The sequence below is a fragment of the Lynx canadensis genome, chromosome B2 (genome assembly GCF_007474595.2).
Source record: "Lynx canadensis isolate LIC74 chromosome B2, mLynCan4.pri.v2, whole genome shotgun sequence".
NCBI lineage: Eukaryota > Metazoa > Chordata > Mammalia > Carnivora > Felidae > Lynx > Lynx canadensis.
In genome coordinates, this window is record NC_044307.1 from 22701199 (window position 1) to 22714773 (window position 13575).

The following is a 13575-nucleotide window of genomic DNA, read 5'->3' on the forward strand; positions in this document are numbered from 1 at the left end:
TATGTTATGTAGAGGAAAAACATAGCATATACAGGGTTTGGCACTCTCTGCAGTTTCAGGCATCCTCTGGGGGCCCTGGAACGTACCTCCTGTGGATAAGGGGGGACTGCTGTAAGTCTATGGCTAAGAAGATTTTATTCATTTAGTAAATATTTACTAATTGCCCATCATTATGGCAAGCCCTGAGAAAAATAGATCAATAAGATAAAATTCCTACCCTTGAGCTCACAGTCTAGTGGGAGACACATGAAAATATGAAGTACAATGAAATGTTAGTGGCTTTCTGATGGATGTACATATGGGCATAGTGAAAACCAACAGGAACAACTTTCCCTGGAGGACAGGGGTATCATGAGAGGTTTCCCAAGGAAAGGAGTCCTTGAGTTGTACTATTAAGGTTGCCCGGTGGCCTCAGTATTTGAACTTTGATATCCAGTAACCCACACTTGGTATGTGCAGTAACTCACAGATAAGCATTCTGGATAAGCAAGCATCTTCTGTACAGTTTCCTGGGCTAAAATTAACCCTGAGTTTCATTACCTGCACTTGGCACCAAGGGAATGCAGTCTGGGAGCATGCTGTCCCTAGGACCATTGACACACAAAATATAATGGACAGTCAGTGTACGAGACACCCGTGGAACAGAATGGGCCGGGATGCCTCTCGGCTCTGCGATCCTGCAATGACACACCACTTTGAGTAGGAAAAGTCCAAGGGAAATGAATAGCGTTTTGAAAATAAGGACCATCTTCCAAAATAGCTGTCCACTGCCCTCACGGCACTGCCCCAACAGGAAGAGGGGTTGGCCTGTTTCCAGCCTGCACTGGGAACAGAGCAGTGGGGGCTCTGTCCTAAAGCCTGGTCTGCCAGAGACCTCTGCATGAAACTGCTCAAGTCAGGACTTGAGTCTGGGACACTGACCTGGAAAAGTAAAATCCTGGTGCTCCAAGTAGGAGGGATGGCCAGCTCCCAGATTTAATTTGGTTGTTGTGCGTAAAAAGCAAAAAGAGCCACTGTGTCGCTTTTAAGACCTGCATGATTACTGAATAGCTGTGTAACATCAGGAGGGTGAATTAGACTTCTGAGCCTCAGTCTTCCCACTGTATCACTACATAATACAGTACCTTATACAGACCTGGTGCACAATAGCATACGCATACACACAGATACATACACCCTAAGAAAAGTACCCACATGGGATTCCAGGAAAAAGAGACCTCAAAGACACACCCTGACAAAAAAGTTAAATGTTATTTAAGGACACAACATTTAAAACCTCTGTCCAATAGTGAAGCATATTATTAGTAAAATGGAGTGTGATTAAAACAAGTTATTCAGAAACCCACCAGATGAGTAGAGAGTTGATTAAAGAGACAACTCACCATAGGGAAAGTATGTGACCCTCGGGCACTGAAGCCCTGAAGCAAGGAAAGTAGGTGACCCTTCCAAGAACTGCATGTTCTAGTCAGATGCCCAGGACCTACCCCCGTGATGGGTACTGGCCACATCTCTCTTGGTGAGTGACAGATTGGTTCTGTAGGGGACCTCACTTGCCAGTGGAATACTACAAGGACATCATGGATCCTTACAAGGCCCTATACCTCCAGAGCCATCACTGGCACCTGCTCTCATCTCACTGACCTGTTTGCAGAGCAAGAGCCAAACTCTGATTAAAGAAGAGAGGAAGATAGGTCTGATTCCCCAGTTCACAAAATGTGGCCCTTCCAAGACACCATGGCTCCCCATGGGCTATTTATGCAAATGGCCTGCTCAACTGTGAACCATACTTAAGCAAGAAGAAGCTACTTCTCATTTCTGAAAATTCCCCCAAATATTCTGAATATGTCCGACAAGATTCCCTGATGAACACAAGTCTTCAGAAGTTCTTTAAGTGCAGGGTACAAACATTAGAACATTTCATATGCAAATTTCACATAATCACTGAGACCAATATGGCTTCTGGTTAAAAAACTCCCCTGACAGGACATGAGATACAAAGGTTCAGTAACAGGCACTGGGAATACATCAGCAGTCAAACAGAAGGCTGAAGAAACACATGTTAAAATTAAAAATTCAATCACTTTGCTTTAAAACATTTGGATGTATTTTTAAGAACTTCATCTCATTTTAGACTTATAATACTGATTTTAAGGTAGGGTTATTATATCAGTTTTTTCAGAATGATGAACCAGTGGCTCAGAGAAGCTAAGTGACCTGTCCCAAAACAGGACAGAGGCTGGTAGAATGCAGAGCTCTTTCTCCTACATCAATCCATGCTCAGGTTACATGACCCCATCTGCAGGCCTCTGATGACTGGACTGGGGATGGGGGTTGGGCAGGCAGCGATGAGTGTCTTGAGCTCTATCCAGCAGAGGCCCCCCTCTGGAGGCCAATCAGATCTTCCCTTGTGGGGAAGCTGGACGTGTCACAAGAGAAAAAGAGTCATTAGGAGCTGTGAAATAGGCACCATTGGGTGCCCAGGCACCATCATGGTCAAGCCCTGTTGTGGGAAGCACATAACAGGGGCATGAGACAAGCTTCCTGGGTGCTAGCTAGCAAGGCACCCAATCCTGAGAGAGGTCAGTTCTCAGGGAGGTCTGCTCTGAGACTGGGTGGATTTTGTGTCTTCCCTACCGGTTGCACATCCCCAGAGCAAGCTTCTGTGCCTAAAGTAGCTCATTTCATTGTAAAAAGCAATGATACAAGGCAAAAGCAAAAGGAAAGCATGTTATCTTTACAGTCCTTTGCTAGAATATGGGATCAGAGAGTGATCAGACAGTAGCATCTCCCTGTATATGGTACAGCATCCTCAGCCAGGAGTGACTGCTCTAAAAGGGTGCTCCTTGTTTTCACTGCCCACCTTAGATATCAGACTGGGGACAGAAACCCAGAACTATCCATAAAATTCCTTTAGGAGCTGTTGTGGGCTGAATTTGTCCCCCCAAATTCATATGTTGAAGTCTTTACTCTCAGTACCTCAGAATATGACCTAACTTGGAGACAGGGTCTTTACAGAGGTAATTAACGTAAAATGAGGTCATGTAGTGGGCCCCAATCCTACAGGAAGATATCAGGACACAGACATATACAGAAGAAAGACCGTGAGAGGACGTGGGGAGAATGCGGCATCTGAGTCAAGGAGAGATGCCTCAGAAGGAGTCAATCCTGCTGACACCTTGATCTCGAACTTCTAGCCTCCAGGCCAGGGAAACAATAAAATTCCTTTGTTTCAGCAACCCAGTCTGTGGTGTTTATCATGGTGGCCCCAGCAAAGGAATGTGGAAGCCTTAATGTTGGGTCTCTAGCACAACACCAAAGGGGCCGGCGAGCAATTTCAAGCCACATGCTGGAAGCAGTAGAGTGATTTGGTAGGAACGTGTCTGGGGCTCACACCACTGGGGTTGAATCCTGGCTCCGCCACTAGAGGCCATGTCTCTTTGGGTGAGATGTTTCACCTAAGGTGCCTGGTATCTAAAAGGAAGCGCACAACCCTGCATGTCTCAAGGGAGGTGGTAAAGGTGTAATGAGGTCCGGCGAATAAAGACTTAGTGCTGAGCCGCAGCCATTGGACACAGCCCTCAACAAAGGTTTGCTTTTATTCTCACAGTTAATTCAGACACAGCTGATTGTATGGGGTGTGTCGAGGATGCGGACTCTGAGGCCCTAGTCCTCCTCACCAGGAACTGCTCAGTCTGACCTGGCAATCAGTTGTTCCTTGTTCTGCTCTGGATTATTCTCCTTCCTCTTCTCATGAGTTTGCCACACTCCTGGGAATGTCTTGTGGACCTCATGCCGGGATGGATGGCTGTGTGCATTTATTTGTCTCCCTGTACGCCTGCCTGAAGCTCCCTTCAACTCACAGTGTTTAGGGAAAGTATTAGCAAAGAGGCTTCACTTCTTATCAATATGTTCTATGAAATTCTCCTTGCCATCTGGTGCCTGGAGTGGCTTTTCTCGATTTGGGACGCACTCTCTGCCCACTCCCTGACATGGGAGCTGCTGTGCCAATGCAGTGGGTCAGAAAGTGTAACTGACGGATTGAAGTAGACACTTAGGCAGCAAAGCTCCTAATTGCCAGCGAACGTACTTAGGCACTTAGGCTAACAAAGCCTCTCAGGGGACAGAAACAGGATACCACTGTACTTCCAGGGTACCTTAGCTGGATGCCTGGGGCAAGTTAAGGAAATCTACTTTTCGTCCTGCTGGCTCCACAAGAAAGGGGAATTTGTTTCAGGAGCCAAACAGCCTGGGAGAGGAAGGCCTTCCAGCCCCAGGAAAGCATAGGAATAAGGGACCTGACTGCCCTCTGGATTTCATCTTGGCCTTCTGTCTCTACTTCTGTCTGTATATCTGCTTGGTTTTCTTCTCTGTAAACTGCCATTCTTTGCCTCTCTGCTCCTTAAGGCAAAAAGACAACATGGAAAGTACCTCTGTCGAAGAATGACTTAATCCCTGTCATCCCCAGCTGTAAATTCTCATGGGTCAAGCATCTGTCTGGGTCCAATCATCTGAGACTGGGACTAGGGGTAGGGTGGTGTAGAGAGGAAGCCTCACTGCACAACATGGCTGCCAGGGCCCACTGCTCTGGAGAGGGAGAGAGGAGGTGTTCACAGAGGAGGGGAAATCACTAGTAGCTATGCAGATACCCCAAAAGTTAACCACTATGCTCTCAAGCCTTAGCTGCAAAAGCTCAGGGTTCTATAGTCAAGCTCAAACCCACATCCATATACAAGAACTACACTTCCTCATAGAGATTTATACTTTTAGTCTTCCACTTAAGTGTGGCCATTTTCTTAGGTACATCCAGTGTTATAAATGCATATATGATTTTGAAGTTTGGAATGCTCATTACACATCTCCAAACAGAAATGCTGATTAACACAAAACACCCAAACAAACCTATCACATGTCTTTAAAACTCAAAAAGAAATGCAATTGCTTTTTGTAAGTCAATATAACTATGCTATTTAAAACTAGATGTCTAATAGTTGATGTGCTTTGAAAATTATTTTACCATGAAATAGACATGAAAATAACAATAGAGGGGTGCCTGGGAGGCCTAGTCGGTTAAGAGTCCAACTTTGGCTCAGGTCATGATCTCGTGGTTGGTGAGTTCAATCCCCATGTTGGGCTCTATGCTGACAGAGGGCTGGAGCCTGCTTCGAGTTCTGTGTCCTCCTCTTTCTGCCCCTCCCCCACTCACTCTGTCTTTCCCTCTCAAAAATAAACATTAAAAAAATACCGCTAGATGATGGCAAAATAGTGATAGCTCCTAAAAATGATTGCTATCCCTTGTTTCATGAACACTGACAGTAACTAGTTGGTATTCACTTACATCACTGAATGAACTTCTTGCTGAATTCCAAATCAGAATACAAAGTGCCGTCTGCCTTGTGCAGGATCCCTCTGGTATTCAGACTCTGTGGTGTAGACATCAGGCCTGAATCAAAACCCTGAGATACAAAGACATAGGGCCTGTCCAGAGTGGAAGTCTCATCAGATACCACCCTGTGAACAGATGTGCTGGCATCATTTCCTGGCATGGGGCGTCCTTCTCCTCTCCTTTGTCCCACTTTTCTACCAGCAGCATATACAGCACTTACCCCGCGCCACCCCCCCAGTATAATTAATTATAATTAATGTTTTCTTAAGATGCTAAAAAAATCCCTTTCTCATATCTTAACTCCACCATACTTTTCTTCTCTTGTCATATACTCAACCTTTTTTTTCTGTCTTTTAATCCAATATAATTAAGACCTTGAGAAAGCAACTTTATTGCTTGCAACAAACGATCGTTGAGCAACTGGATGCTTAATTTGAGTATGAGCTTAACTATAGTAAATACAACATATAAAGCTTTCCAACCTAGATGCTTTGCTGTTCTCGGTGTGTGTTTAATGCTTGCATTTAATTAAAGTTAGTTTCTCCCAGAAGAAATTCACCGCTAGGATATTAACATCACCATCAACAACAGTATTAACATTTATTGTATACTATGTGCCAGGCACTGCAAAATAGCCTTATAAAGTAGGCCCTAATGTTAAGTCCATTTTAAAGATAAAGAAACTGAGGCTTAGAAAGATAAAGCCAGCTGCTTAAAGTCCCAGAGGCCAACAAGTGACAAAGATAGGAGCTGAACTGAAGGCAACTCCAGAGCCCATGCTGCAGCCACTACCCCACAAAGGCTTCCCCGCTCTGGGCAATGACATGCTCTATTCCTTCCAGGACATAACATGAAATAAGACAGAATATGGCAACAACTACATTGTGTAGCTACTGAAGGTTAACTGAACCCCAGAAACCACAATCCAGCCCAATCTCAGGAACCTGATCAATCTGACACATAAGCATATGCCTGGGACAAAGGACATGCAAAGGCTTTGCTACCCAGTGTCCTCAGATGACAATGCAGCCTCCAGAACAGAGACTTGGGGTGGCCACATGGCTACTCTGGTCTGACATGACAGTGTGGCTACTCATTTAGTGAGAATAGGAATACATGTAAACCAAGGCATAAATGACCCAGTTCATATATATGCCAGTGTTTAAGCGTCTTTAAAAAAAAAAAAACAAAACAAAACTGAGTAAAGTAATTGGTTTCATGTCTTTGGTAACAGATTCTATTATTGCAAATTATTGATCTTGTATATGGTATCAGGAAAGACAGTTAGCTATTTAGGAAAATAAAAGTGTGACCCTCTCATCTCGCAATACCATCGTAAGTTCCAGATGGATCCAGAAATACAATTTAAATAAACAACTTAAGAGAAAATGTGAGTAGGGGTGCCCGGGTGGCTCAGTCAGTTGTGCATCCCACTTCAGCTCAGGTCATGATCTAAGGGTTCGTGAGTTCAAGCCCCAAATCAGGCTCGCTGTTGTCAGCACAGAGTCCACTTCAGATTCTCTGTCCCCCCCTCTGTCTGCCCCTCCCCTGCTTGTGCTCTCTCAAAAATAAAAAAAAAAAATAAAATAAAAGAAAAAGAGAAAATGTAAGTAAATATTTATATAATCCTTTACGTGTTAGATACGGACTTTTTAAGACAATTGAAGGAATCAGTGAAAAAAACATTAGATATGACAATACGAAAGAAGATAAAATATTGCTATGTCCCAAACACCACACAGAATAAAAGGCAGATAACAATCTGAAAAAAAATCATAACAACCATGAGAGAAAGTGGACTAGGATTCTGGGTATATAAATAGCTTATACAAGTTGATCTGACAGGTTTTATTGTTTACAAAACCCCAACTCTTATGAGAAGTATTCAAATGATTAACAAGCACACGGAAAGATTTTATTCCACCATTCACTGAAACAACGAAGTGCTCTGATAATTATATGTAAATAAGTATAACTTTTCCACATCAAAAAAGCATTAAAAAATTTAAATAGTACACGATGAAAGCAGAATTCTCTGAATATATATGTATGCATGTTCATTCTATATATTAAAAAAAAAGACTAGAAGAAGGACATAAAAATGAAAACAGTGCTCATCTGTGAGTGGTTGAATTATAGGGAATTTAAATTATCTTTCTTTTCTTAAAATAAAGATCCATTATATCTAATACCCAAATCTAATATTTTTAATAGATAAGAAAGAAAAGAATGGATGGAGCTAGAATGTATCATGCTAAGTGAAATAAGTCAGTTGGAGAAAGACAAATACCATATGATTTCACTCAAATGTGGAATTTAAGAAATAAAACAGATGAACATATGGGAAGAGGGGGAAAGAGAAGAGAGGGAAACAAGAGACTCTTAACGATAGAAAACAAATGGTTGATGGAAGGAGGTGGGTAGGAGATGAGCTAGATGGGTAGTAAAGAGGGTACTTGTGATGAGCTGCATGTAAGTGATGAATCACTGAATTCTACTTCTGAAACCAGTATTGCACTGTATGTTAACTAAAATTTAAATAATAATAAAAATGTGGTATAAAAAAAAGGAGGGAGAGAGGAAGAAAGGAAAGAAGGAAGGGGAAAGAAGGAAATAATTTGTAACTTTCAAGAGGTTAAGAGGCAATAAAAAGTTTGGTGTAATAAGTGCCCAGAACATATAAAGAACTCTTACAGCTCAACAAAGGACTTTATGAAAAGATCAGTTAGTTGCTAAGGAAATATAAATCGAAACCAAATGATGGATGGATGGATGGAAGGGAGGGGGAGATGGAGGAAGGAACAAGTGTCAGAGAGTATGCAGAGAAACTGAAACCCATGTACATTGCTGGTGGGAATGTAAAATGATTTAGCTACCATAGAAAACAGTTCGACAGTTCCACAAAAAGTTAAACAGAATTACCAAATGACTCAGCAACTCTATTCCTACGTATATCCCCAAAAGAATTGAGAACAGGGACTCAAATGCTTTTGCATACATGTTCATACCTGCATTATTTACAGTTGCCAAAATGTGGAAACAACCTAAATACCCACCAGGAAAGGAACGGATAAATAAAATATATGTTTCTACGTACAATGGAAAATTACTCAGCCATAAAAATGAATGAAGTATTGCTACACGGTATAAGGTAGATGGACCTCAAAAACATGCTAAGTGAAAGAAGCCAGACACAAAAGGTCACATACTATATAACTCCATTTTTTAAAATGTAATGTAATGTCAAGTTGGCTAACATACAGTGTATATGACATATTCAGAATAGGGAGACCCACCGAGACAGAATGCAGACTGGTGGCAGTTAGGGGCTGAGGGATGGAAGGAGTGGGGAAAGGGAAGCAGGGTGTGGGGTTTCTTTGGGGTGATGAAAACGTCTTGGATCTAGATAAGCAGAGAGATGTGGTGGTTACACAATACTGTGAATGTATTAAATGTCACTGAATTGCTCACTCATGTAAATTTCACCTCACTAAAAACAACAATAGAAAAATAAGTTGAGAGTAGCCTTTCCATGGGGACACCATCTACATGGCCACCAATTTAAAACAGATTTGTCAGACATCCATGAATTGGAGACTTAGATTCAGGGATAAAATGCAGTAGAGATCTCCTCCTCCTCACATCTGCTATGGATTGTTTGGATCTATTTTTCCACAGAATACATCCAGCAGATATTTTAACACACATGATTTCTTGATTTTTATTGGAGGCCTCAGGTGGGAAACTGTTTATTTTTTATTTTTTTAATGTTCATTTATTGTTGAGAGAGAGACAGAATATGAGCAGGAGAGGGGCAGAGAGAGAGGGAGATACAGAATCGGAAGCAGGCTCCAGTCTCTGAGCTGTCAGCACAGAGCCCAATGTGGGGCTCGAACCCGTGAACTGTGAGATCATGACTTGAGCCAAAGTCGGACGCTTAACCCACTGAACCACCCAGGCACCCCAAGAAACTGGTTTTAAAACATAATGCAAAGGCCCAATTGATAAACAAATATGAATTTTGAAATTACTGCTACTGTTTTATTCTAGCTTTATTTTTCATATTTACTGATGATAAGGACCTAAAACTACCACCTAACTAAAATTATTAGCCACTCAAGGCAGCATACCAAAAGATGATAATAGCTCTATTTCACAGTTGCTTGAAAGTATGCATGTCAGAATGACTGAATGTAATTTTAATTAAACAAATTTGTAATTAGGAATACAATAACTGTCGTGCCATTTTTATATTACGGCCTGAGCTAGAAGAATAAAAATCCTCCTTGTAGTACCATAAGTAGGAAACCTAAGTAAAAGCATTATTTAAAATAATTAAATGGTGTCATTACGATGTATAAATCTGGTCATATGTTATGGGATCCAATTTCGATCTCCACCTGGTCCAGCCATTGGCCGAACAAAGCTGTCTAAGGGGCAGGGCAGGCACTACTGGAGACATCAGATGATTTAAAGGCAGGGAGGAAGGGCACCCCAGAAACAGACATGAAAATGTGTTGCTCCCCACCCCGGCTAAAATCTCTAAAACACATGTTTTCTGAGACGCACTTGAAACCACTCTGCTCTGAAGGTTGGCGGGACCTTGAATTTTGGTTTTCTATTAACTATTAGGATTTTTCATCTTGAATACCTATACTGATCTCCTTTACTTTAACTATGCTAAGAATAGCTTCTATTCAGACTAGTCTTCTCAAGAATTTGATCTGTTTAATATTGCCAGGTATATTCCTGTATCAGACGTGATATAACATTATTCGGGATTCATATTGAAATAGATTTCCTGGCAGTAGGAATTCTGAAAAGAAGTTCAATGTGCAGGTATTCATTGATTCAATCCAGGTTAAAAAAAATATAACATTCTAAATATAATCAAAACCAGCTCTTCTTGGTTCTCCTTGCGATATGCTCCTCACACCTTCTTTTCCTAGCTTTCTTTCTCTCATTTTGGGGAGGCTGTTTTTGGCTCCAGAGGCGAGTGGAGGTCAAGTCTAATTTCAGGAGCTGTGTGTACTTTGTATTATACTGCACTTCTGTTCCCAAGGGGTGGCTTTATCTTCTGGAGGAGGCAGAGCTGCACAGCAGGTGCCTAGGTTCCCCTGTCTTACAGAAGTAAAGGGAAGCATATGCAACCTTAAGGAGTTTTTTCTTCCCCATGTGCCATTTTAGGAAATGCTGATCAAAGTATTGTTCAAATTCCAAATTCCATTCATATTTTCAGGTCTTCATTTGCATGCCATATCCTTTCTTAAGTTAAATACAGTGGCTATATACAGGCCCAAGTGAATTTAATTAATTTAATTGGTGCTGGGGAGTAATCTCTATCACTCCAGTATAATCCCTGCTTCTCGGAAAGGGCTAATGGATATCCTTTACCTGCTCTATCTACCCCTTAAATGAGCTATGCAGGAAGGGAAAATAAAACAGGTAAGTGTCTGAAAAGTGAAACTTCCCTACAACATTATTGTAAATGAAAATTACCAAGCACATAACCCTGAAGAGGCAGGTTTAAGTGCTAGAGTAAGGACATTTTGTTTGCTCCGTAACACATCAACCCTCTGTATCTACCCATTAAATCAAGTATTCTCTAATTACTAGCATTTGTGGAATAAATATTCATGAAGGCACAACAGGGGGGAAATGAGAATATGATTAACGAAAGTATTTTCTATCATTGAATTTCCTACTGAAGGCCTCCTATTGGCCAAATCCATGTGGTCTTGGCAGATCTATCTGACGGCATTCTATAATCTCGCTCCTGCAAGACAGAACCTTCCATGGCTTCTGTCCCCCAGCCTCTGCTCCTCTACGTGGACCTCCTGGATTGCACTTCCTAATTCCTTCACTCAGTCTTTCTGTCTTCCATCCCTTAAGACTTCCTTGGGGTTTGTTCTTTCCTCATCTTACCCTTTTCCTGTTCCAGACATGTCCTGGGCACCTCCTATCTAGAGCTGCCAACTGTATATCCTAATCTTGTCTTCTCGCTCATGTGCTCTTAGGTCAGCATTCCCACGTGGCCTACCTAAAACTCAAGAAGTGGGGCACTTGGGTGGCTCAGTCAGTTAAGTGTCCTACTCTTGATTTCAGCTCAGATCATGATCTCACAGTTCTTGAGTCTGAGTCTTGCATCAGGCTCCATGCTGACAGTGCAGAGCCTGTTTAGGATTCTCTCCCATCTCTTTTTGCCCCTCCCCACCTTGTGTCCACGCAATCTCTCTCTCTCTCTCTCTCTCTCAAATAGACTTGGAAAAAAAAAAACAAAAAACAGAAGAAGACCAGAAGTAATTAAAATCACCTCCTCCAAACCACTGCTCCCTCTACTTAACCCCTGCCTCAAGGTCAGCCCCCATCCTCGTAGTCATAACACTCAGGACTGGGGAGTGATATTTGGTCCCTTCATCTAGGTTGTCTCTCCCAAATGGGTCCACATTTCCTGTGGATTTTTACTGAATTTCCTTTCCATCAGTCAGCTTTTCCCACAAGGCTTCAGCCATGGTCTCAGCTCAGACAATTATCTCCTCTCATTCAGATGTGCTTCCATACCTTACCCTACCTCCAACCTTACCCCATGGCCAACACAGTCTCAAGACAGATAATCAGTTACAAACTTGAAAACAGCTGAATTAGCTCAATGAGTACCCGCATATTCTACCAGAGAGGACCACATGTTTATAAGGAAATACCAGGCCTTTAAGGTCTGGCCCCTCCCAAACTCTCCAGCTTTATTCCCTTCCCTTCCTCCCTGCCCTCCTGGCTCTGCCAAGCTTCCTGTATGCTAGGTACACTCAATTATGTTCATATCTCTGTGTTCCTGTCTCTGTGCCTGCTGTCTACTCTGCCTGGAATTTCTTGGCCCATTCCATACCTAATTCTTATTTGTCAGCTGAAACATAATCTGTAAACATTTCTTGGGCATTTAAGGCAAAGTGACACGATGCTCTTCCTTGAAACCATGGTGGCACCGTCTCTCACCTGACACTTCTCATATTAAATTGCAAATATCTATGTGCACTGACCTCCTATCAGATTGTGAGCTCCTTGAGGACAAGGACTCATTTAAAAAATCATTTAAAAATTTTTTTAAGTGTTTAGCTTTGAGAGAAACAGTGGGGGAGGGGCAGAGAGAGAGAGGGAGACACAGAATCGAAAGCAGGCTCCGGGTTCTGAGCTGTCAGCCCAGAGCCCAATGTAGGGCTTGAACCCACAAACCATGAGATCATCACCTGAGCTGAAGTCTGACACTTAACTGACTGAGCCACCCAGGTGCCCCTAAAAAGCCATTTGTATATCTCCTGACCATAAATATCATGGTGCCTCACCCATGGTAATGTTCAAATACATATTCACTAGAATGAATGAGTCACAACTTGAGACACATGAATTTTTAGCTATTCTAGCTAAGAGGAAAGGACCATTCAAAATTATACTGAATAGAAACATTTGGAGCTCAAGGGCCCTCTGCAGCCTCATCTCTGCAGTTCTCCAGAGTTCTCCGGAAAGGAAGCTGATGACTTCTGCCTGTCACCCTCTTATTTCCTGCCCTCTTCCAGTGCCAAAAGTCTGCGATTATGAGTCTTAGAAATCACTTGATCTCAAATAATGAAAACTCAAATGAAACAACAAGGGAGTCACACTTGCTTAGGGAATCTGACCAAGGATTGGACAACCAAGCTGTGGAAAGGGCAGGGTGCGGCTGGGCCCCAGAACACAATGGAACCTGGGACTCAACCATACCAGCATCTTCTCTCCATCTTGCATCTCTGTTCTGCTGCTTCCTTCTCCCTCTCTGCTTACCACATTCTCCCCGCATGGGACACATGGCCAGAGATGGTTCCTAGGTATGTCACTCACAGCTTAAGCTCTCTTTGGTCTTCTATCCAAACATTATGGAGAATAGGCCTTACTGGCCCAGCTTTATCAGGAGCTCACCCCTGGATCAATCACTTAGGCCGAGAGGCAGAGTCCCACTGGACCAGTGTAGATGCTCTCCTATTAACCATGCATATTGGGGAAGAAGATGCTTCTAGAAAAGGACGTTGGCAGCCATGTCAGGGGTCCACTATTCCTATTATGCCAAATGGCATGCCTTAGGTACACAGGTGGCTTGGAAAGTCCACATTCAAGACAGCTAAGGTTTTTCTGCCTTCCCTGTACAGACAGCTTTTTCTTCCTTT

General features: G+C 42.5%; 1 protein-coding gene across 8 annotated transcripts in view; it reads right to left on the bottom strand.

The window, feature by feature from the left end:
* FARS2 (phenylalanyl-tRNA synthetase 2, mitochondrial) overlaps window positions 1–13575 on the bottom strand; it is a 536046-nt gene that overhangs the window by 128677 nt on the left and 393794 nt on the right. Inside the window, exon 9 of one of the 8 annotated variants that reach the window (XM_032593128.1) lies at window positions 5374–5453. The exons of the other annotated variants lie outside the window; for them this stretch is intronic. Coding sequence (XP_032449019.1) covers window positions 5435–5453 — 19 coding nt within the window. The 3' untranslated portion in view covers window positions 5374–5434. Of the gene's footprint in view, window positions 1–5373; window positions 5454–13575 lie in introns of those variants that run through there. 8 annotated transcript variants of the gene reach the window in all.